General features: G+C 40.7%; 1 protein-coding gene across 13 annotated transcripts in view; it reads left to right on the top strand.

Annotated features, from left to right (window-relative positions):
* The window catches only part of MAGI1 (membrane associated guanylate kinase, WW and PDZ domain containing 1), a 975,264-nt gene that overhangs the window by 917,764 nt on the left and 31,957 nt on the right, over positions 1 to 25,543 (top strand). For 8 of the 13 annotated variants that reach the window (XM_029601033.1, XM_029601035.1, XM_029601038.1 and 5 more), the window contains 2 exons: positions 6,136 to 6,432; positions 8,505 to 8,708. In XM_029601033.1, coding sequence (XP_029456893.1) covers positions 6,136 to 6,432; positions 8,505 to 8,708 — 501 coding nt within the window. The remainder of the gene's footprint in view (positions 1 to 6,135; positions 6,433 to 8,504; positions 8,709 to 25,543) is intronic. The other 5 variants (XM_029601039.1, XM_029601034.1, XM_029601044.1 and 2 more) reach the window with 2 other exon arrangements.

Raw genomic sequence — 25,543 nt, 5'->3', positions numbered from 1 at the left:
CACTTCTTGGCATATCTTCGACCGTTCTTCCAGCTTCCTTCAATCACGTCTCATTCTCTCCATGCCTTGCGGCGTGTCCACTCTGTTGCAGATCTTAGTATCTTCTGCAAAAAGACTAATTTACAGACTTACATATGTGACTGTGCCACCTCACTTTATTCATTGATGGTGAGTCTATAGTATGATTACCTCAATAATATTATATCTCACCTTTAATAAGGAGTGTTATTTTTAGTTTGATTATGATAAATCTGTTTTCATATACATCCTAGCATTTGTTTGAAGATAAATATATTTATATCCTCCCTTAATTTGCTATTGAAATATAGAAAATAAACCATATCTATAATCACATTTCACAAATTATTCCACATTAGTGATATAACCATGGTAATGTCCCGAGATCTGCACTAAACTGATTTTTCAATCATAACAAACATTATCTTGGCTTTGTAGTCGGCAGTGAGTCAGTATCTTCATATTCTTCCATTGGACTTTTTAATCATATCTTAATGGTTTCCAGATAAATTGTTTTTGCATTTGCTTTGCTTCCACGAGTTATTGTTGTAGTTGTGTAGTAATTAGATTCAATAATCTCAGTATTATTTGGCTTTCAATGTCTGTCATGTGCGAGTAATTTTGCTATTGCAGACCTCACCATTGTCTTGATACTGTCATGAAATCTTAAACAGGAAGAAGGGTCAAGTGAGATGCAGTCTCGTAGACTTGAATTAGAGTAGATGTGCATCCAGAGAATTTAACTGAAATAGTTTTTGCCAATCAGGTTAACATGTTATGATGATGGGTAATGTAGCATAATATCCAACTTAGAAGGTAAATTTCAAAACAGTTATGTGCAGCATCATTTATGTGCAATATATGGCCATGTATAGATGTACCATAGTATTTTTATAACCGTGCTTATCACAAATACATATACCTTTACCCAGGAACATACACGCATAAGTGTGCTACACACTAATACATGCAATTGAATTGAAATCATGCACTTTTCCTACCTGGGTGAAAAATATATTTGTATATATTTACATGCAAAAATAAAGTAGGATTCCTTATCATCCCCTAGATCAGTCCAGACATTGGGGTTTTCTCTCCTACCAGCAGATGGAAACAGAGACAAAACGGTTATTGAACCTGGATACATAAGACAGTGTGCCACCTGCAGTTGCTCAGTATTTTCTATCTCCAGCAGATGTTGGAGGTGCAAACAGTCCAATTCTGGTCCCAATCCAGGTTTTAGGTCCTGGATTGGGACCATTCCCCTGGTAGATTAGGGCAAGTAAGGGGTCAGTGACCATTGTTTTAGCTGAAGCTCTGCCCTAGCATGGGGTTTGACAGCCAGTGGTGCTAGCTTCCTCAATCCTTGTCTTCAGCTTCTTCTTGCTGACTGATTTCCCCTGTGCCCCAAAGAAGACTTCATGGAGGGAGGTACTCTTTTGTAATTCTTTCTATCTGACTTGATTAAAGGTGATACATTCTCTTTAAGTCTCCATGTAAAAAAAAAAAAAAGACTACAAGGAAACTGAAAGAGCACTGACCAAGAGCATAGCTGCAGTCCTTTCTGACTCTGGAGGAGTTGTGTGCAGCTCCAACCCATGCTGTGAGTTGTTGGGGGGGGGGGGGAGGGCATTTTGGAAACCAGCATTTGTCCGAGGGAAAGCTCCGCCTGGATTGGATTGATTTTCAGTGGCCTCCTACTCAGCAGCCTGCGGGGCTTGCAGGAGTAAGTTGCAAGGTTAGGGGCTGTGTCCGAGCTATTTGGGAGGTGGAGAGTACTGCTCTGTGGCCTATCCTGATGCCAAGGAGATGAAGAAACTGGCTAGCAAAATGCAGCATTCCCAGGGCACAAAGACTAGCAGTGCAGAAGTTCCCAGCAGCACAGGAACTGTGACTATTTTAGTTTCCTGTCTCCATTGTGGGGGACATGGCTGCTGATCCTCCCTCCTTCTCCCCTGTATGAAAGGATTTTTCCAAGATGATTCAAGAGGGCTTCAGAGTTGCATGAGGCAGATTCTGAAGCCGAATAGCCTGTTTTCAACAGACTTGCTTCTTCATGAGGCATTCTTGGCAAAGAGGGAAATGGTTGCCAAAAGTATTCCTACTAAAGGGCCCTCCCAGGGGCTTCCCCCGTCCCCTAAGATGGGACCTCTCATGCATTGGCATTTTTATTGATGAATTCCCCTCAGGCGATGGATTCCATGCGAGGTGGGGTGGGCACCCAGCGTGACAAGGCATGTAGAGGGTCCTGCAAGAGTATTTGCTTGGAACTGAAGGTTTTGGAGCACTTTCCCCTGAGATTTATAATCTATATTTAAAAAAAAAAAAAACCAACAACAACAACAAAAACTGCCAAGAGGCCCTGTCTCACAGGCTGTTCCCTCATGGAGGTCCTCATGAGAAGTTAGCATGTGGCACATTTAAAACTAATCAGAGAAAGTTCTTTTTCATTCAGCGCACAATTAAGCTCTGGAATTTGTTGCCAGAGGATGTGGTTAGTGCAGTTAGTGTAGCTGTGTTTAAAAAAGGATTGGATAAGTTCTTGGAAGAGAAGTCCATTACCTGCTATTAATTAAATTGACTTAGAGAATAGCCACTGCTATTACTAGCAACAGTAGCATGGAATAGACTTAGTTTTTTGGATGCTTGCAGGTCTTATGGCCTGGATTGGCCACTGCTGGAAACAGGAGGCTGGGCTTGAATGGACCCTTGGTCTGACCCAGTATGGCATGTTCTTATGTTCTTATCTCCCTCCTAGACCTAGGAGAGAGAAGCTGTACTCTACTGGGTCTTCTGGAGCACTCTTCTCCTCTAGAAGATCTCACCAATTCCAAATTTGTTGAAACATTGGGAGCAGAACTGGGCATTCAACCACCTACAGAACTCCTTGGTCTACTCAAAATTCTGGATACACCAAGTGAACTTTCACCTTACCAGTTCACGAATTTGTCAAAGTACTGGTCTGAAAGTTGTGGGAAACACAGATATCTAGTTCCCTTTAGTCTAGAAAAGCTGGATCTTAACTTTCAAGTCAACTGTCTCCTGGCTCTAGCATGGTGCACAGAGACCATACCAGTCTGCCAGTATGGAATCGCAAAGAAGTTCCATATTCATTCCAACTCCCCTACCAGATAAAGATCACAAGCTTCTAGATAATTTCAGCAAACAAAATATCCAGAGCATTATGCTCTCCTCCACATTGTTATCCACAGTTGTATATGATGCCACTACATTCATTAATTGTCTTCAAAAAGCTAAAAACTGTCCCTACCTTTCTGCAATCAGAATACTTTCCTCAGCCATTCTGGGATATGGAAAAAGCTGTGCAACACTTCCTTCATTCTGTGTATGAATCATTTGATTCTGCTTCACATGCCTCTGCAGATTCTATTGGAATGCGGCGTATAGTGTAACTATGAGCCAGTTCCATCCCGGAGGACATTCATGAAAATTAGTGAGCTCCCATGCATGGGAGACATCCTCTTCAAAGAGAAGTTCAGAGAAACCGTCTCACAGATAAAAGACCAAATGCGGTGTGCAGTCTATCTCCCTGGTGCCAGAGCAATCTGCTTCATCATGGTATCCTTATAAATGACCCTACTTTCACAGACAGCCTTATCATCTTTCAGTTAGTACTGGATCTCACCTCTTCAAGCACAGCATCAACAGCAACTTCTGGCCAGACTTAGACAAAGGGAATACTGCCAGCCAAAAAACCACTCAGCAGGCCCGTCCCTAAACCAGGCCAAGGTTTTGTTTCCCTTCAACCATCCAATCCCTTCCCTTCTGTTAATGGGTTGAATTCTGCATGTTATGGCCAATGGCATCAAATAACCAAGGACTTCTGGGCCTCAACATTATGCAGCATGGGTACCAGTTGTGTTTCTCCAAACTCTCATCCCTTCCACACTATTCACCTCCCCATCCAGATCTTTCTCATCTTCTCCCAAGATCCATCTGGAAGTGTACTCTTTCCTGACAGCACCAACGGTAAGATGTTCCCTGCATCGCAACATGCACAGGGTTTCTAATCCAGATACTTTCTCTTGCCCAAAATGTCAGGGGGATTATGACTGATCTCCTGAATCCAAGCTCCTCAACAAACCACATCCTCCAGGAGAAATTGAAAATTAACTCACTCAGCAAAATTCTCCCAATCATTCAGCACGACAAATGGATGTGTGCCCTGGATCTCAAGGATACTTATTCTCACATTCCAATCCTCCTGGCCGATTCAGGATTGTTTCTGCTTGATCTTCATAGCACAGGAGTGGACCAGACAAATTTGTGTATCCTCATCAAGATTTCAGACGTCTTCCCCATACCTCTGGGGTCAGACCCTGCTCTTCTAACTAAAGATGAGGGGAATGCTCTTTCAATCCCAATATTTCAACCTCACAGCTTGATGTTGATTGCTCAGTGATTGCATGTCTCCATTTACCCATCGGAAATTGAAGACATACTGGTTTCTTCTAGAAACCTCAATTAGAAAAACTATGCCTTCAAATAGAAAAGATTCTCCATCTGGTTCCAGCAGCATGACTACAATCATTTGTCAGGTGAGCCTCTGCAAACTTTTACAATACTTGCTTACTTCTCTAAATCAGGCCTCACCACTGCCTCAGTATGAGTGCATCTAAGCACCATCATGGCATACCACACCTTGCTGAACAACAAAACCAACCTCTACACATTCACATCATGTCTCATTTTATGAAAGGACTATGGCATGTCAAACTCTCAATACTGAAGCCTCTTGTTCAATGGAATCTCAATGTGATTCTCTCAATTGATGAAGCCTCCTTTCAAATCATTGGATTCCACTCCTTTACAGTTCTTAACATGTAATGTGCTTTTCTTCATTGCAGTCACCTCAGCGAGAAGAGTTAGCAAACTCCAAGCTCTTGTCCACTACCCTCCATATCTTTAGTTCTATCACAATAGGACAGTTCTTCAAATCCAGCCAAAGTTTATACTGAAAGTAGTCTCAGCTTTTCATTGGAATCAATCTATTGTACTACCTACCTTCTTCCCAAGGCCCCATATACATGAGAAAGAAAAGCCTCTCTTTATTCTGGACTGAAAATGGGCCTTGGCATTTTAAAAATGATGTACTCAGCCTTATCATCAAACTAACTAGTTTTTCATCTCGTTTGACCCTACAACCACCTTGGAATATCAGTTGCCAAATTAAACGTTTTGCAATTGGATTAGCCGATTGCAATAAAGTCACTGCTATGACTTAGCAAGACTTCAACATGCAGTCTGAGTCAATGTTCTCAGCTACAAGCTATGCGTCTTCTGTTCCTTATCTCTGAGAAATACCTAGCAAAGATATCTTAAAAGCTGTGACTTGGTCTTCAGTCCACATATTCATATCCCATTATTGTCTTGATAACATTTAAAGGACTGGCAGTAGATTTGGACAATCAGTTTTGTGAAATCTCTTCTTACTGTAATCTACTCTCCATGGTAGAGACCGGTTGCTTACCAAGTATTTGCCCCACTGCAACCCTCAGCATGGGATTCCCCACATGTAATGGCTAATTCAGACTTTTTATTAATGGAAAAAGCCATTTGCTTACAGCTAAATTCAGTTCTGTTAGTGACTGAGGAGTCTATGAGGCAGTGCCCCTTGTGGACACTACTGCACATGCTCAGTAGAGCTCAAAGCTTTACAGCTTGGAGAGGCAAGTCCATTCAGTGGCGCCGGATGATTTCATACACATGTAATGACTAATTCATCCTGTTATCTATGGAAAATACTGTTTTACGGAAAGCAATATACTTCACACAAGTACAGATTTCTTATGTGTGTATATGTTAATTTTTACATAAGTAACTCTTTGGAAATTCACCCCTTAGTATAGTATTTAGTATTGCATGACCAATGTTACCAGGAGATACCGTGCATGTTTAATGCTATAGGTAAATTATTTGTGGAGTGTAATTATGCTGATGACTTCAACATATCTTTCTTTTCATTAATACTTTGTGACATCTGATGCAGTCCAGGGTTTAATTACCTATCTTCCTATATTTCAGGTTTTCTCTATGTATTTTAAAAAACATCAATTAATATCTCTAAATAACAGATGTTCTTTTTTTTAATCTCAGTTCCAAAAGGAGAAAATGAGGTCCCAGCATCCCCAGCTTCTTCTCACCACAGTAGCAACCAACCTGCTTCCCTAACAGAGGAAAAACCTACTCCCCAGGGCAGCCAGAATTCCTTGAGCACAGTGAGCTCAGGCAGTGGCAGTACCAGTGGCATCGGTAGCGGTGGAGGTGGAGGCAGCGGAGTAGTCAGCACTGGAGTGCAGCCTTATGATGTAGAAATTCGCCGTGGTGAAAATGAAGGTTTTGGATTTGTCATTGTATCTTCAGTGAGCAGACCAGAGGCAGGAACAACTTTTGGTAAGTATTGTAAAGGAATTTGGTGAATGATCTTATTACAACATTTTAATGCCGTACTCTAGCATAATGAAAATAGTTTATGTGGCACTGTTTTGTTGTTAAGGCACCTTTTTGGTTTTAGTTTAGAAGTAGTGAAAATCAAATGACTTGTGTGCTTAAATGAGTCATTTAGCAATTTTATGTAATTAACATTCTAATTAGCTGATGGATGTACACTACTTAATAAGTATTTAGTATAGAACAAAGTCTATGAAGTAAACAAATAGGTGGAATAGCACTTATGTGGAACAGCAGCAATGGTTAGCAATTACTGGGCGCTCTGCAGTGAAATCTTGCAGTGGTGTGCGAAGTAACTCTCCACCCCATTGGATTTCCTATCAGTGATAAAATGAGAAATGAAAAGAACAGAGTAGAACAGATATCCATTGAGAGAAAAGTCAAGAAATAAAGGAATATAGCATCCTTAACTTTATATATCAACTAAATTACAACCTTGGCTCATGTCATTAAAATAGCTACCACTGTTTGCATTTAACATGCAGCATATGGTGCTTAATATAGAATTCAGGGTACTTCTATGTGTCTACACATATGAACAGTCTGAAGACCCTGTATCCAAAATGAGAAAATATCACTTTGTATTCTGAATTGAAAACTGTTGCCAGTAATTCAGACTATAAATTTGACTGCATTTCTTTCACATTATTTAAATTTATCAATTATTTATTTGAATTTCCTGTATATTTGCATAGGAATTTGAGTGTTGGTTTTATATATTTCTGTGTTCTTGTAGTTCATATTAGAGAGGGGGTAAATTTTTCTTTTTGCTATGTAGGAGTGGTAGGATTTTCTTGACTATTCTCATCAAGATTTTATAGTGAATAAATTATTCTGCATGGATATGCTTGTATACTATACAATGCTTGCTGATCTCCTATATTTCTGCACCTTTTCTAAATGGTAATCGTATGACTTATCTACTGTTCCTTTCATTGGCAATGAAGAAACACTTTCTAGTTGCTTACACATTCATTAAATGTATATGGGTGGTCAAGGTGATTCTTATTCTTACTAGCTACAGAGTGATTGTCTTTCTGTGTCAGGAAAGAACAAAACATTGGCAAAAGCTTGTGCAGCATGTGATGTAGTTAATACCAAAATTTGTGGCATTATAGCAAAATAAGAAAATAAAATTGTTATATATTGCTACATTTCTAATGTGTTTAATACTGAAGTAGAGTTGGATTGTTCAAGGTGATAGTCTTACGCAGATTTAATTTGAATATAAGCCCTGCTAATGAGTTTGCAAACAATGTTAAGACATATAGCATATATTTAAATAATGAACATCCCCTTTTGTTGAGACAAGATCACATAACCTAACAATAAATTGAGCTACTAAACTATTGCTCAGCAAATTCGTTCTGCATGCTGTCATCAAATGGCCTTTTCCAGCATTTTCTAGAACTGTATAATAAAGCAAATATAGACTGCCACATTTATTCAATAAAGGAAATACATTGGGTGCTAGAGAGAAAATGGTAATCTCCAGAAGTAAAATTACTCTCTGTCTTCAGGCAGTATAATTCTCTGTCACTCACTGCTCCCTCCTTGAAATCAGTATGTTCTACTGTTCACCTTAATGGCAATGCTCTTTGCCACATGTATGATAAATTCACTATCAACCTAGTTACATATTGGTGCTACTCTATAAACAAACAGGTAATAGTGATGCATTTTCAGTATCTTAATTTTTTTTTTAAATAAAACTCTCTCACAGACTTCATGTCTGTGTTTCAAATGCTCTCATCTCAAGCCCTGCATTAGCTTAAAGTGTTATAATGCGAAATGGGGGAGTAAAGGCTTCCATTACTGTCCCTTTGAAGAATACTACACACAGTTGATTGCCAATGATTTGACCACCAGCAGCAAATCTATCCTTTAATAACTTTTGCTTTATGCATTAATTGATTAACCCTTAACCTTCTCTTTCCCTTTCAAACACCTTTTCTCCTTCTCCTTCAACATACTTCCATTTAAATATAAATTTAAAAATATCCTCAAATACAAAGCAGGAAATGCATGTGTGGCCATGCCTCACAAAATAGGTCGGATAATCGAGGGAAGCCCTGCAGACCGCTGTGGCAAGCTGAAAGTAGGAGACCGGATCTTGGCCGTTAATGGATGTTCCATCACTAACAAATCACATTCGGATATCGTCAACTTAATTAAGGAAGCAGGCAACACTGTTACGCTACGCATCATTCCTGGAGATGGTAAAGTATATACTTGCTTTCTCTCTTCTTCACATCTCCCCTACTCATCCATACTCTTCTCTCCCCTAAGACTTTCACTTACTCCTCTTACTTGAAAATGCTTTATTTCTTTTGGTCTGGTAGCTTGTAGAAATGTAATAATAATGGGGGGGCAACCATCTTATTCTGAAGATTAATTTTGCTGTATCATGTCATGATGTTCATTTTCAGTCTAGCCAGTCAGTATCGTATGGTATCCTGGATATATCATGATAATGCCGCAAAAGCTTTGTACTTAATGAATATAATGGAACACTCTTATTTTATTTTTTTATTTTTATTTATTTAAAAGTATTTCTATAACCGTCTTTACAACAATGTTTAGTCAAAACGGTTTACATATATCAAATAAAAATTAAAATAAAAATACTTAAAATAAAGACCAATGATTGGTTAAAAGTAAATTGACTTATAAAAAAGTATAAATTACAAAAATTTTCATTAATATAAAATAACAAATTATTAAAATAAAAATAGGTAACATAAAGAAATCAGTAAACAAAACAAGAAAACGTCGGGTGCCTAACTGAATATATGTATTCTGGAAGTGTGAAATGATTATTTAGTGGTGGTATCTGAAAATGCAGTTCGAAATAGGTGAGTTTTTAGAGATGTTGAAATGTTGAAATGTTTGGGGTTGGATATGGATCTGATGGAGTCTGGTAAAGCATTCCATAGAATGGGACCTATGACTGAGAGAGCTCTTTTCCTAGTAATATCAAGACAGGCTTGTTGAGGTGAGGGAATGCACAAAAGGGGCTTGATTTGCCAATGAAATAGCACTTAATGCCACAGAGCCTCATTTCATTCCTTCCCCATAAAGATGGGGAAGGAATGCTTCCTTCCCCATAAAGATGGGGAAGATGCTTACAGAGGTTCCCTCCTGGTTCCCCCAGTGAAAACGACCAAACACATTACCCTAAGAGATCGTGCCACCTCCACAGCTGGCCCTCTACTGTGGAATTCCATTCCTACAGACCTCAGACAGGAGCCCTGCCTCCCAACTTTAGGAAAAAACTTAAGACTTGGTTATTCAAGCAAGCTTTTCCCGGACACAACCCAGTGACTCCCAAAACACCTTACCATTTGTATATAACATTTATTTTGTATACTACATTTAAATTGTACATTGTTTAACCATTTCTATCCTCTCTTCTCTTTTTCTTCTCCAAGTTTGGCCTCCATTGTTAAATGTAACTGTACCTTCTGTCCACCCTCAGTTCTGGTTCTATGTTTTTAAGTTCTATGTATTTATTGCACCCCCGTTCTATGTAAACCAGCAAGATATGTTTTCATGATTGCCGGTATATAAAAACTCTAAATAAATAAATAAAATAAAATAAATATTTTTCCTTATTATTCAAGTCTTCTACCTCTTTGAAATAGAAAGACCCTTCTGTGCTTCCAAAATAACATATATTTCTCATTTAACATCCCTTGAGGTTGTTTCTTCATAAATTCCAGCAGAAATGTTGGTGTGTTTTTTAAATCTCAAAATTTGCATTGTCTTAACATTTTACCTGGTGTTAAAAATCCCAACAGTTATAAAGTTTGCAAACTCTCTAGATGTGTTACTATATAATTACATGCAGTACTGTGCGTTTTAAGCCTATTTTCATATATTATTTATTCTGTAGCATGTTTTTCAATATTACCTTGGCTCCTTTCCTGAATAATTTTCTCAGCAGATAAAAATGGTTAAGCGCTTCCCTGCCCTCCCCTTCACTATTACTGCTTCAAAAGCCACATCTAACCCAGGCTCAGGATTCCAGTGCAGGAGCATTTAGAACTTAAGGGGGCTGCTTTGGCAAAGGTGCAAATGAGACCCTGTCAAGTGTGTTGGGCTTAATGGGCATGAAAAATGTTCAGCAAGAAGAATCTTGGCATCCTACTGGGTGTTTTTTGTTTTTTTTTGTTACGTGGCTATCTGTAATAGCTTCTGATATTGAAGGAGACAGAGCCGCACTGCAAAGCCTGATGTTTAGCTGTCATTTTAGAGCATTCGTGGAACTTATTAGGCTTGGCTATAATCTTAATTGTTTCAATTTACATATCTGTGTTGCATATAAAAGAAGTGAAGGAAAAAAGATCTTACAGAAGATATATAATTATTGTCAAAGATTTTAATGATCACATTGGGGAAAATAATTCTCAAAGGAGATTTCTGTGGATAAAGTAGTGCTTTGACTGCAGAAATGGCCCTTTATAAAATTGCGGCAACTGATATGTGCATACAATTATATGTATGTACTTTTATGCACATGGGCTAGAGCAGGGGTCAGGAACCTTTTTGGCTGAGAGAGCCATAAACGCCACATATTTTAAAATGTAATTCCATGAGAGCCATACAATATGTTTAAAACTAAATACAAGTAAATATGTGCATTTTATAGTAAGATAACACTTTTAATGTACAATAAGTCTCTGAAAATATTACACCAGGCCTTAAGACACCAATACATCTCCTATTAGGAAAACGGACCAAGTCAGGCTGCTATAGAGTCCTACACGAAACAACACGCCAGCAGAAAACCTCACCTGAATCACGTTGCTGTCCCTCACCTAACATAGAATAAAGAGACCAAAACGCATAACAAGAAGCATGCAGAAAAAAACTGAATTGGAAACTGCAACAAGCCAGAGTCTCTGTATGCAGTGTAACAAAGGAAAAAAGAAACATCACCCATCTTTATAAAACAAATCAAGAAATATAAAATCATCAGCAGTAAAACTGTACTAACAAAAAGAACATATTTCGAAACAGCTGATGAGTGGAATATCCAATAATTAAAAACTCATATAAAACATTTCCAGATACCAACAAATATTTCAAAATAGCAGACACAAAGATCCAGTAATGAAAAATAATAAGGATACAAAAATTTTTTTGCTCTGCATACCTGGGAACGTTTGATATCCAGGTGTCCTGAGATTGTTCTGAATTAGCAGGAGGTGGGGTGGTTTGCTTGGAACTTTCTCCTCTCTCAGTCACAATACCAGCACTCTCTCTCACACTGGGCTCTCAATGACACACCTATACACACATGCTCCTCAGTACTCACATATACACATGTTTTTTCTCTCTCATATAGGCTCTTAATTACACATTTACACATATGCTGTCCTATCTTTTCACGCTTACACACACACACAGGCTTTCAATCACATAAATAACATGCTGTCTTTTCTCTCACACACAGACTCTCATTCACATGCTTACAAACATGTCCTCTCTTTCTCTCATTGAAACACAGGCTCTCAATCACATACTCACATGCTCCCTCACCTAAATCAGCTCTCAGTCACACACAGACACACATGGTCTCTCTCTCTCATTGAAACACAGGCTCTCAATCACATACTCCATCACCTAAACCAGCTGTCAATCAGACACAGACACACATGATATCTATCTTACTTATACACACAGGCTCTTAATCATACATACACATGATTTCTCTCACACACAAAGGATCTCAATTCATACACACATACTCTTTCACACAAACAGGTTTTCAATCACAAACTTACACATACAGGTTCCCAATGGTAAACTTACATTCATGCTCTCTCTCTCACAGGCAGGCTCTCAATCACAGACATACTCTCTTTCACATATACAGGCTCTCAGTCAATCACATACATGCAATCTCTCACTCACACACACAGGATCTCAAACACACATGCTTGCTCGCTCATTCACTCTCTCTCTCCCCCACCCCCACCCCGGGAACTCGCGGCAGCAGCAGCCTCCTCCCAACGCTAACCTCCTTCATTTTCAGCCCTCGCGGAGGCGAAGGCGGAGTCCCATCGGTCTCGCGTTGAAACTCTTCATTTTCCTCCGAGCCGCACTGCAGTCTTCTTCCCGTCGGACATTAGCGGGCCCTCTTCTTCCCGCGCAGGCACCCGATGCTCACCACTTCCTCTTCCGGGCCGCGGGAAGAAGAGAGCGCACCGGTGTGCTCTCTTCTTCCCGCGGCCGGAAGAGGAAGTGGTGAGCATCGGGTGCCTGCGCGGGAAGACTCCCGCGCAGGCACCCGATGACTCCAGCGCTGGCACACCCGGCTGACACCCGATGACTCCCGCGCAGGCACCCGGCTGACTCCAGTCGTGCCGCTGACTCTCTCTTCTCCTCTCCCCCACCACCCCCCCGCGGCCCGGAAGAGGAAGTGGAGAGCATCGGGTGCCTGCGCGGGGGGGAGGAGAAGAGAGCACGCCGGTACCGCTGACTCCAGCTGTCCTGCCGCGTTCCGCCCGGGCTGACAGCATTTTAAGCCCGGGCGGCGGAGGACCGGGGAGCAGCTTGGGTCAGCGGGGAACCGCGAAGTGTGGCGACACTTGTCCGCGAGCCAGATGCAGCCCTCAAAAGAGCCATATCTGGCTCGCGAGCCATGGGTTCCCGACCCCTGGGCTAGAGTGTGGGCATGGCTGAGGGGTTTGGGACTTAATGTGCATATTCTTTGGTTTTAAAAAGTATGCTCATAAATTCCTTTGGCAAATTATATGAACCAAACAGCAGGTTAGAAAGATTTATATGGATAAGTCCACTTTGAAAGCTGGTGTAAGTTATGCGTATAACACTCTGAAAATATATGAAGACCCCCCCCAGCATCACCACCACCACCACCGTAGAGGGTAATTTTGTAACATTGTGCATCAGTGGAGGAGTAACCTAGTTAGAGCAGCAAGGAAGCCAGGGTTCAAACCCTGCTGACACTCCTTGTGACCTTGGGCAAGTCACTTCATCTTCCGTTGCCTCAAGTACAAACTTACAGCTAGATTTACTAAGCTGCAATAAAGCGATATCTAGGGATGTGAATCGTTTTTTGACAATTTAAAATATCATCCGATATATTTTAAATCATCAAAAATCGTTAGGGCCACGATAAAATACCAATTCCCCCGATTTATCGTCAAAAAATCGTAAATCGGGGAAGGGGGAGGGCAGGAAACCGGCACACTAAAACAACCTAAAACCCACCCCCGACCCTTAAATTAAATCCCCCACCCTCCCGAACCCCCCCCCCAAATGCCTTAAATTACCTGGGGGTCCAGCGGCGGTCCGGAACGGTCTCCTGCACTCGAATCGTGTTGTCTTCAGCCAGCGCCATTCTGCGCCTGCCATTTTGCAAAATAGCGGCGCAAAATGGCGGCGGCCATAGACCAACACGATTCGACTGCAGGAGGTCGTTCCGGACCCCCGCTGGACTTTTGCCGTCTTGTGGGGGTCAGGAGGCCCCCCCAAGCTGGCCAAAAGTCCCTGGGGGTCCAGCGGGGGTCCGGGAGCGATTTCCTGCCGCGAATCGTTTTCCGTACGGAAAATGGCGCCGGCAGGAGATCGACTGCAGGAGGTCGTTCAGCGGGGGTTCCGGACCCCGGCTGAATGACCTCCTGCAGTCGATCTCCTGCCGGCGCCATTTTCCGTACGGAAAACGATTCGCGGCAGGAAATCGCTCCCGGACCCCCGCTGGACCCCCAGGGACTTTTGGCCAGCTTGGGGGGGCCTCCTGACCCCCACAAGACTTGGCAAAAGTCCAGCGGGGGTCCGGAACGACCTCCTGCAGTCGAATCGTGTTGGTCTATGGCCGCCGCCATTTTGCAAAATGGCAGCGCAGAATGGCGCCGGCTGAAGACAACACGATTCAATTGCAGGAGGCCGTTCCGGACCGCCGCTGGACCCCCAGGTAATTTAAGGCATTTGGGGGGGGTTCGGGAGGGTGGGGGATTTAATTTAACGGGTCGGGGGTGGGTTTTAGGGGGTTTTAGTGTGCCGGTTCACGATTTAACGATTTTCACGATACTCTAAACACCCAAACAGCGACGATACGATTCCCTCCCCCTCCCAGCCGAAATCGATCGTTAAGACGATCGAGGACACGATTCACATCTCTAATATCATATGTTAGTGTAACGTTAAACACCATTTATCGCACAATATCTTCAATGCATTCTTCCCCCTATGGAAATAAGTTACTTTACATGCATAAAATTTCCTATTTTATGCGAAACAGCTTATGCATAGGCAACTCAATGTAAATAAAATAGCACTGCTGACTTAGAAAAAAGTCAGCCCTGTTACTGTAAATAAACCATCGTGGGGACATGAAGACTCTACCTCCTGATGCCCCCCGCGATATTAATTATAGGACCGAACAGTTCAATTCTATATCCCTCCCTCCGAAAAACATAGAAAAGACCGCAAGGGTCAATCATAACTCCACCCCTACAACCTACAGAGGCGGCAGCATACCCCACAAGAAGGTGGGGGGGGGGGCATAGGTGAGCTGATGCTGGGGGTACTTTAAAAGAGTGGCATTTGCCTCCTTATGAATACATAGGTGAAATATTAGAGAAGAGTGGTATAGTGTAATGTTGCGCATTTTAAAATTGTTTTTTTTTCTCTTGGGGGTGGGGAGCTGGGCAAGTGTCACAGTTGACCCTAGGAGCATTTCTATTATTTTGTGTAGAGGACCTTTTGGGCCTTTAAGTGATCACATCCCTGTCAAATGTTGTCCACCATCGCATGCTTAGGCACAGTTTCATGGTGCAATTTTTTATCATATGTTTCTCCCGCAATAAAAAATCATGCCATGAGAATACCGTGTGTTTTTTCTTTTCTTCTTTTTACAAGTCTCCCAAAGAAAAATAAATGTTAGTATTTTCTTTCAAAAATCGAATTGACTTAGCCTCAGCTTTTTTCAAAATGCTGGATTGCAAGCCAGGTTTCAAAAGATGTCCCCGTTGCCCATATAATAACTTTGTTTGATCAACATGACAGCTGCATTTGATGTCTCAGACCATCCTACTACATAGCTAACTGCACTACCTGCCCCCAGGGCAAGGAAATCCAGAAGCTACATGCTCTTCAATAGTAAAGCGGAACCTATCTACAGCTGAGTGACCAATTCCTAAATAAAAATAAGCTGAGGCCTCTCATGCTAGGCACCATGAGTCTTAAAAGTCTAGACACAGGTGCTGTTTCCCCTTCAGCAAAGAAGGAAGTAGGTTGCCTTCTTCAATGCCAGTACATATAGGAGATAACAGGCCCTGTCAGTGCAGACAATATGGCACATAAAAAGACACCTTCAGTGCCATCACTTTTTGACATAGAATGTTCACCATTTAACAAGTAGTGGCATTGCATCCTTATTGGATCTTTCAACTTCTTAGTGCCGAGAAACAGCTGTTGGTGCCAAAGAGACAAAAAAGGCAGTTCATTCTGAATCTACTCTTACAAAATAGTTAATGCCAATCTAATTTCACAATTGGATGATTGTTCCACTGCTATACCTCCTCCCAGAAAGGAGAGTCATTCCTTTATCAGGAAAATGTGGCTTGAATTCATCAAAACTAGTACCAGTGTTTCTACCTCAACCTTTGCAACTGGCGTAAATGTCTTCCATTTTGGAGTATATGGCTCCTGATATAGAAACTCAATTGACTATTCTGCCATATCAATGCAGATAAGAAATGATACAAACTAAGTCATAGTCTAGTCTCATGGTTCACCTTCTTCAAAGGATAGAACAACCTCAGAAGACACTCCTATAGTATTATCTGAATCACAAAAAGGGTCACAATCATCATATACTTTTCTCATAACATTTTAATGGTGATGGGTCCACCATCTTCCATCAGAACTCTCTTCATAAAATCCCAGAAATACAACCCCGCCTGAGGATATTTCAAAAAGAAATTCCATTTACTTTACAGGAAAAAGCAGAAGATGGAGGGAATATATCTGTTGTGCTAAAATATATTCAGGCTGGAAAGCAAGTAGTAACAGTTCCAGTTCATGGACTGCTACAAGAGCTGCAAACAAGAATATGGCAAATGCTTTTCTATATACTTCCAGTAGTAAGGAAGTTTGATCTCAAAATCAGAGTTCAACCTTGTCCTGGTCATCAAAAAGTACAACTAACTCGTGAACCTGTAGTAGTGGAATCAACTTAGAAAAAAGCAAAGCATTCTAAGATGCTTTCTAGCATGCCGCCAGAAAAAGATGCTAAGTAACTGGATAAATAGCAAAAAAAAGTTTGTCAGCTATGTATAACTCCTTACAGAAACACCTTCCTTCAGACTCTTTTTGTCATTTGACTTATGTACTACAAGAAAAAGAAGAATATGGATAACATCTAATTTGATTAGCTTATGATGCTTTCATTAAGTTGACTTAGAAAATAGCCACTGCTATTACTAGCAACGGTAACATGGAATAGACTTAGTTTTGGGGTACTTGCCAGGTTCTTATGGCCTGGATTGGCCACTGTTGGAAACAGGATGCTGGGCTTGATGGACCCTTGGTCTGACCCAGTATGGCATGTTCTTATGTTCTTATTTTTTCCAGGACATCTACAATAGCTGTTGGAACCAGAAGGCTGGCATAGCTTTAGGGTTCAGGTCTTCATGAAGATGTTCATGAAAAGAATTGCTTATGCCTCATGCAGAGGGGATGATCTCTTTGGAACATAGGAGCATGCCATATTGGGTCAGACCAAGGGTCCATCAAGCCTAGCATCCTGTTTCCAACAGTGGCCAATCCAGGCCATAAGAACCTGGCAAGTACCCCAAAACTAAGTCTATTCCATGTTACCGTTGCTAGTAATAGCAGTGGCTAATTTCTAAGTCAACTTAATTAATAGCAGGTAATGGACTTCTCCTCCAAGAACTTTTAATCACAGCTATACTAACTGAACTAACCACGTCCTCTGGCTACAAATTCCAGAGTTTAATTGTGCGTTGTGTGAAGAAGAACTTTCTCTGATTAGTTTTAAATGTGCCACATGCTAACTTCATGGAGTGCCCCATAGTCTTTCTATTATCTGAAAGACTAAATAACCGATTCACATCTACCCATTCTAGTCCTCTCATGATTTTAAACACCTCTATCATATCCCCCCTCAGCCGTCTCTTCTCCAAGCTGAACAGTCCTAACCTCTTTAGTCTTTCCTCATAGGGGAGCTGTTCCATTCCCCTTATCATTTTGGTCGCCCTTCTCTGTACCTTCTCCATCGCAATTATATCTTTTTTGAGATGCAGCAACCAAAATTGTACATTATGCCATTTTCCATTTTATTCACGATTCCCTTCCTAATAATTCACAACATTCTGTTTGCTTTTTTGACTGCCGCAGCACACTGAATCGATGATTTCAATGTGTTATCCACTAAGATGCCTAGATCTCTTTCTTGATTGGTAGCAAAAGAAATATTTTTATCTTATGTTATCATGAGGGATAAAATATTTTTTTATAAATATTTTTTATCCCTCATGTTATCAAATTTGTCATCATCATTTGACTTAATGTCTCCACCCATTCCCTCCCTCCTTTATTTTACCTATTTGGCCCTTTATCCAGTTTCAATTGTTTTGTTCCTTTTGGCTTCTTATTCTAGTAGAGTTTAATTTAATTTATTGGAATTGTTTTTGTGCGTTTTGGCATTATGCTCGCAGGAAGAGTGAGGCATCACTTATTTGCAGTGTTATTTATATCTCCTATATTTAACTTACTAGATCCCTTGTTCAGTGTAATGCATTCATTTATGCTATTTACGTTTCGCTGTAAACCGATGTGGTGTGTAATTTTTGTACAGGAATGTCGGTATATAAAAGTTCCAAATAAATAAATAGTGGACCTTATTAAGGGTTACTGCTCCATTCTCTTTATTCTCTAAACAGCTACAACTGAGCGGTGATCTACAAGTAGGAAAAATCAACCTCAGCACTATAAGAGACTATACTATTACTTTTCATCAGCCTCACCCATGAAAACAGCAAAAACAGAGCAGGCCATGTGAAGGGAGGGAGCACAACCCAAATCTTGCCTTCAAACACAACAAAAATCTAATTCTGACTTTTGACTACAATGTAAAAAAAAGATTCCTTCTTTTATTTAAATAGCCTTCTGGGGGGGAGAGGCTGTAGCACTTCAGCCCGCATTTGTTGGGTATTAAAGAACATACAGCAGGGATATCATTTGAATTTCAAATTTTCTCCCCCAAACAATCCTCCAAGGAGCCACTCCTTAAGTACAGGTCATCTCCAACACTTCCAACAAGAGTTGTCAGCTATCCTTGCTTAAAATGTGGTAGAACCTTTCCCAATATGACAAGAAAACACTGAGTTCTATCCCAAATACTTCTTCATTCCAAAAATACCAATGGTATTTGTCCCATCTTGGACCTCAGAATTTTAGCAAACTCCTAAAGGAGGGAAAATTCAGGATGAACTCCTTAGATGCCATTCTTTCTCAGAGATCAATCATTAGCTAACCACTCTAGACCTCAAAGATGCCTACATATACATTCCAGTTCACAAGGCGCTCAGGAAATTTCTTCAATTCACTATGGCCTGAATTTTCAAAAGCCTTACACGTAAGTAAGTCCCGGGGCTTCGGAAAAGGGGAGGGGTGGGGTGCTCTGGGAGCAGGGCGGGGTCAGAGGCTCCCAGCATAGCAGCCATTTGCTGCTGTGCTGGGGGATCACGTGCCAGCAGACTGCCGCCGCGCACAATCTGCGCCTGCCCCAAGGCAGGCACAAAAGGTAAGAGAAAGATCAGGGGAAGTCTAGTTAGGGCTAGGGGGCAGGTAGTTAAGGGGAAGGGAGTTTAGCGAAGGGCGTTGGGAACTGGGGAAGGCCGTGGGCATCAGCGTGCGCAAATTACACTAATGTGCACCCCCTTGTGCGCGCCGACCCCCGATTTTATAACATGCGCGTACCTGCTATAAAATCGGGCGTCCATGTGTGCGCACCAGGTAACGCGTTCAGATAGACGCGCGTGTGCATGTCTTAAAATCTACTCTATTAGCTAGCAGTCATTACCAGTAATGTGTTTGCCCTTTCAGCCTCTCCATAGCACCCAGGGTGTTCACAAAATGTCTCATAGTTGTTGCTTTTCATCTAAAAATTATCTTCGTTTTTCCATATTTGTATAACTGAATTTGAGTCAGTCATCTCCTTCAAGTAGCTCATTCCTTCACACTCCATACAGTGAACACTCTTTAATCCCTAGGATTCATTATCAGTTTCCAAAAATCCAATATGGAACCAACTTGTATAATAGAATTCATAGGAGCTTGCCTGGAATACCACACAAGGTATAGCATTCCTTTCTCAACAAGAGGGTACATGAACTGACAAATATTAACTCTTGTAAGCCTTCTGGGGATAGGAAAATACCTACAGTACCTGAATGTAATCCACTTTGAAGCACTGAAAAAAGTGCAAAAAGCGGAATATAAATAATAATAATAATAATAATAAATAACTCTTTCAGATCAGAAACAGGTTTCTACCCATTTCTTCCTGAAGATATACGAACAGTCCATATTACTTCTTTTGCATGCCCCAGCATGAGGCATGCTCAATGGTACCTGAAGTTTTAACGTTACCAGCATCTACAGCCACTATTTCACAAACTTAGGTATCAACACTATCGTACATTTTCTGGCATAGTAATTGAATCCTTCAGATTTATTGAGAGGTCAGTTTTTTCACCAACCTCAGTTTCAAATTACTGTAACCACAGATGCCTCCAACCAGAGATGGAAAGCTCATCTGAATAGCCTTTGTTCTCAAGAAAGTTTATTCCACATAAATCATCTAGAGCTGAGAGCAAGCTTCAGTGCTCTTAAGGTATTCAGTCCCTGATTAAAGAACAACATATTGTTTATCAAAACAGACAACCAAGTAACTATGTTCAGTATTAAAAAACAAGGAAGAATAGGCATTTTTCTCCAGAGACCTGCAAGGTTTAGAAATTGGCACTTTCTAAAAAGATATATTTTATAGCTGTCAATCTCCCTGGAAACCAAAATCAGATAGGGGAAACAGTAAGTCACCACCTACAGCCACACAAATGTTCATTGGATGAAGATATGGCACAGGAATTCTTTTATCTTTGGGACACTCTACAAATCTCTTTGTGATGCCATTGAACCAGTTACCTACCCTACTGCTCTTGGACACCAGCAAGGGACAGACTAATGATGAATACTTTTTTATTCCCAAGGAATCAAGGACTTTTATGTGCATTCCCCCCAATACCCCTTATAGTCAATTTAGAAGAGAAAATGATCTAATGATTTTGATAGCCCCATTTTTGGCTTCAACACCTAGCTGTTCAGCATCAGATAAAATTGAGAATATTCCCATATTTGTTTATACAATGCAAAAGAAATCTCCTTCATCCCAACTTTGGCTCTGACTGCATGGATGATGAAAACCAACTACTGTCTTCTATATAGTAACTTACTGAAATAAGTAAAGTTATTCTAGCATCAAGAAAACACTCTATCAGAAGTTTTTCTTAAAATGGAAAAGGTTTTCAATCTGGTGTTCAAGTTTCGGTCTGGACCCCTTTAAATGCACTATTCTCCTTTTACTTCTGAACTTCTTAACGCTAGAACTGCCGCCCACATTTTTTTGAGCTGGTGCAAGTTCTAAAAGCTTGCACAATCATAAATACATTTTAAAAGCAGCATGCGTGCGCCCATAACATGCATATTGGGCACGCAAGCAAAAATTCTCTGAATTTTATATGGTGTATGCAAGTACACACGTATCATTTAAAATATCCTGACTGCGCATATGTGTGGAGCCTTTACATGCACACTCAAGAAGTGACCAGGGGAAAGAGAGAGACTCTTTAAGAGACAATCTGGCACACTATATATCTCCCACTGTAAGAGGGGCACTTTCAAGTCAGGGTGGGTTTTTTTGGTGGGGGGAGTGTTATAAAGGTCTACAGACCCTTGTGCCCTAGGCAGATCAATGTAACACTGCTCCTCCAAAACCCACCCTAAGTTGAAAGTGCCCCTTTTACAATGGGAGATATATATAGAGTGTCAGAGTTTTCCTCTCTCCCGTGCTCCCCCCCCCCCCCCCCCCCCCCAGTGTTCAGGATCCCTGTGGCCCAAAATCTCCATACTGCACATAAGTCTTGGCCCCACCCTGGATCGCCCATGCCCCAACTGTTTTCTGCCATCTTATTTTTGATGCATGTACAGGTATGTACGTGCGATCTTCCCGGCTTCTTAAAATTCATGTTGCATGTGGCCCACATATACTTGAATAGGGAACACTTTTAAAATCTATTTGCAAGTATACATGATTGCAGCGGGATGAAATTCTCTGACTTTGTACATTTTTTTTAATGAAATTTAATTTCTGAAAATTTTAACTCCCTACTCCTTTCAGTGTTTGCTTCACATTTTAGAACACCCTGGAACTACCTCCGGCACATTTTCGTGCCAGTGAATGTGTCTTTTTCCACTTGTCATGATCTGTAAGTAAAATTCTCAGAAATCAAAGGTTATCATGTAATCTTATTAGTAATGATATGCAAGGTCCTGAGTTCACTTTCCTAGGGCAGTGGGTACAGTAGAGAGTAGTGTCTATAGTAGAATAAATAAAGGCAGGTATTTGTATAATATTTCATATGAGATGTGCAAGCATAGTAGAAATAGAGGAGAGAAGGGGCAAGGTGTGAAGAGTTAGAGCAGAGAAAAGTCTGTAAAGGTTTTTCTGTATCTGTGTTCTTGTTTACTGATTGCTTTTGAGGGTTTTAGCCTTTGATGGCAAAGGCTGTAAATAGCTGTTAATGGCTGTAAATAGCTCCTTATCTCTCTGTATTGTTTGACATGATTGCTTCAGTCTGACTGAGTTTCAGGTCAAGCAACTTTTAGAATTCAGTGTCTTAATAAAAAAGTACTTGCTTCCCAGAAAGAGATTTTTTTCTTGTGCAGTAATTTACTAAAGCATCTGTTTGGGCCTGATTAGATCAAGTTATGTATATATGTTCTATAAATCATATCATACAAGGTCCAACTTCAGTTATATTGTGGATATGTACAGTTCTGACAGACATTTATTTATTTATTTATTGGTTTATTGGTTTTATATACCGACATTCATCCAAGATATCACATCGGTTCACAGCATAACAAAAAACTTACGCATGTAGGGCGTTTTACATAGAACAGGCATGTGTAGAATGGACATCATAAACGGCAACTATAAGCGGCAACTGGGGAGAGAGGAGAACTATATACAGAAGAACTATGTACAGGGATTAAATGCATTGAACTGTGAAATTATATACATAACGGACAGTACAAAGGTTGCATATGCGACAAAAGTGGAATGCTGAAGTTAAGTGTGGTATGAATTGCTGATAGTATATCGGAAGGATATAATAATGAAAAGTCACAGAGCCACAATCTGTGATCATGTATATAGATTGTGCGAGCCTTTATACTTCTCTTTTGCATAACAATCTGCCTACAGCGGTTCCAAACTGTATTTTGATGTGAAAAATGTCATCAAATACATGTAAAACACTTTTAAAACATGAAAGAAAGACATTTTAATTTTTATTGTAAGTAGTTTTTTTTTTTCAAATATGCAGGGTCATTCATCAAAATGCATTATGGTGTTAACACGTTAACCCTATAACGTATGCAATAATAACTGTAGCGCATGGTGCAAATTCAAATTTTGGGAAGGGGTGGGATTAGGGAGGAGTTTGGGTGGGATTAATGAAAATGAGGGGCAATATTGCACCATGCAATAGTATAATGCATGCTATCGGATGGTTTTAATGTCGGCAATAACAACGTCTTTTTTCCTGGTGTTAGGCTGTGCGATATGACAGAAACGTCTGTAACGCAATTTGGGATAAATTTTTCGAATTGCTTTTCGGCCATTTCTGGGCTTGGCAGGAGTGGAGTAGAGAGAGGGAGAGCCTCTGGGGAGACCCTCACAGTGTGCAACTATTTATGTGCCTATAGGAGGGCCATCTAATAGCTCAAGGTGAGGTGTTGGTGGTGGTTTAGGGGCCAGTTTTTCATGCAGAGTGAGATGTACGAACAGTACACCTCGGTGAAGATTTTTGAGTAATTTGAAATGAGGAAAGTCTCACAAATATGAAATTTTGTATTATGTTATCTCACCCTAACTTGTTGGTACCTTGTTATAGAGTCCATAGATAGGCTCTCTCTCTCTCTCTCTCAGCGCAAGATGTGAAAAAGGAATTATTGCGGGGCATGAAAGGTTTACTGCACCAAGCAATACTACCAAGTCAAAGTCTGTGTTATCACATGGTGCGGTAATTCTAAAATTTCCATAAACACGCCCCTTTGTCTGAGTGCAGGCCTTATCCATGCATTATTATAGCATTTTGATGAATCTAGGATATAGGGCCTAAGCCATAGTTGCATATTTTTGTGCACTTGGCTGTTTTAGAGTGTCAGCCATGCCTGGGTGGCTGTCACTATACCACCAAAATGTTTGAATTAATAGAGAAAATGCAGAATTATTGTCTGAACTTAATACAGAGCATCAGTTTGTACTCCAAAACCATTTTTCTTTCAATTATGGAGCCCAAAACATACTGGCATAAAAACATGTCGACTACAGTACAAGGATGTAAAAACTGTTGGCAGTTCTAGTGCCTTTCTCAAAACTGAAAATTAATTCAGAATTCATTCCGCTCTCTTATAAATCTATAATTATCAGATTCATAAAAGGTCTAACTATTGTCCTAGCTCAACAGATGAAAGGGCTATTTAAATCTTTCATGACAGCAGAACTAAAACACCTTACTTGGAACATTTTATTTTTAATAGTATTTACTTCTGTCTGAAGAGTGAGCAAATTACAAGTCCTGATCTCAAATTTTCTACAACATAGTAGTTTTGAAAAACCTGCTTAAATTTCTACTGAAAGTAGTCTGTCCATTCCATTTTAATCAATCCATTATGTTGGCAACATATTTTCCAAAACCATACACCCTTAAAAGCGAGCAGACTCTTCATATTTTGGACTGTAGAGTTTATTATTCTATTTGAAGACAAGAAAATCATACAAAAAGTCTTCACAACTATTCATCATCATCTTCAACCCTGTCAAATAGGTCCAATCCACTTACCAATTTATGTATTTATTTATTTATCTTTATTTTTTTTTTGGGGGGGGAGGTTAGTTTTAGGGTAGTAGCAACTGCTGCTCCATGTGGACCACCCCCAATCCTTCTGTTAATAGTAGCCACAACTGCTACTTCATGAGGACCACCCCAAACTTTCTGCCAAGGGTAGTAGCAGGGCTTCCCCCCAAGCCTTCTGTTAAGGGTAGTAGTAACTGCTGCTTTGTGCAGGCCACCTTCAAATCTAAATAGAAACTATAGGTGTAAAAGAAAAAATTATCCCATTTCTTTATTTCATTCTCAAGCCACAAGGGATCCTCTGTGTTTGTTCCATGCCCTTTTGAATTCCATTACCATTCTCATCTTCACCACCTCTTCCAGGAGGGCATTATACACACACTCACAACCTTCCACCAGCCCTGAAGCCATATATACACACACACAGCCTTCCACCAGCCCTGAAGCCATATATACACACACACAGCCTTCCATCAGCCCTGAAGCCACACGTACACACACACAGCCTGCCGCCAGCCCTGAAGCCACACACGCACACACAGCCTGCCACTAGCCCTGATGCCATATATACATGCAGCCTGCCATCAGTCCTGAAACCCATACACATGCAGCCTGCCACCAGCCCTGAAGCCATATATATACACAGCCTGCCACTAACCATGAAGCCACATATATACATATATAGAGCCTGTCATCAGCCCTGAAGCCACAAACATACACACCCAGCTACCCCTTCATATCACACACATGCACACCTTGCCATCCCCTACCCTTTTCTTTATTCCCTCCACCCACATACAAAGACCCTACCACCTTCACCCTAGCCATATACACATTCTGCACAACCCAGCATGTAA

The sequence above is a fragment of the Rhinatrema bivittatum genome, chromosome 4, assembly GCF_901001135.1.
Source record: "Rhinatrema bivittatum chromosome 4, aRhiBiv1.1, whole genome shotgun sequence".
In the NCBI taxonomy this organism is placed as follows: domain Eukaryota; kingdom Metazoa; phylum Chordata; class Amphibia; order Gymnophiona; family Rhinatrematidae; genus Rhinatrema; species Rhinatrema bivittatum.
Note: the sequence above shows the minus strand (reverse complement) of the source record. Positions and strands in the feature narration are given on the sequence as shown.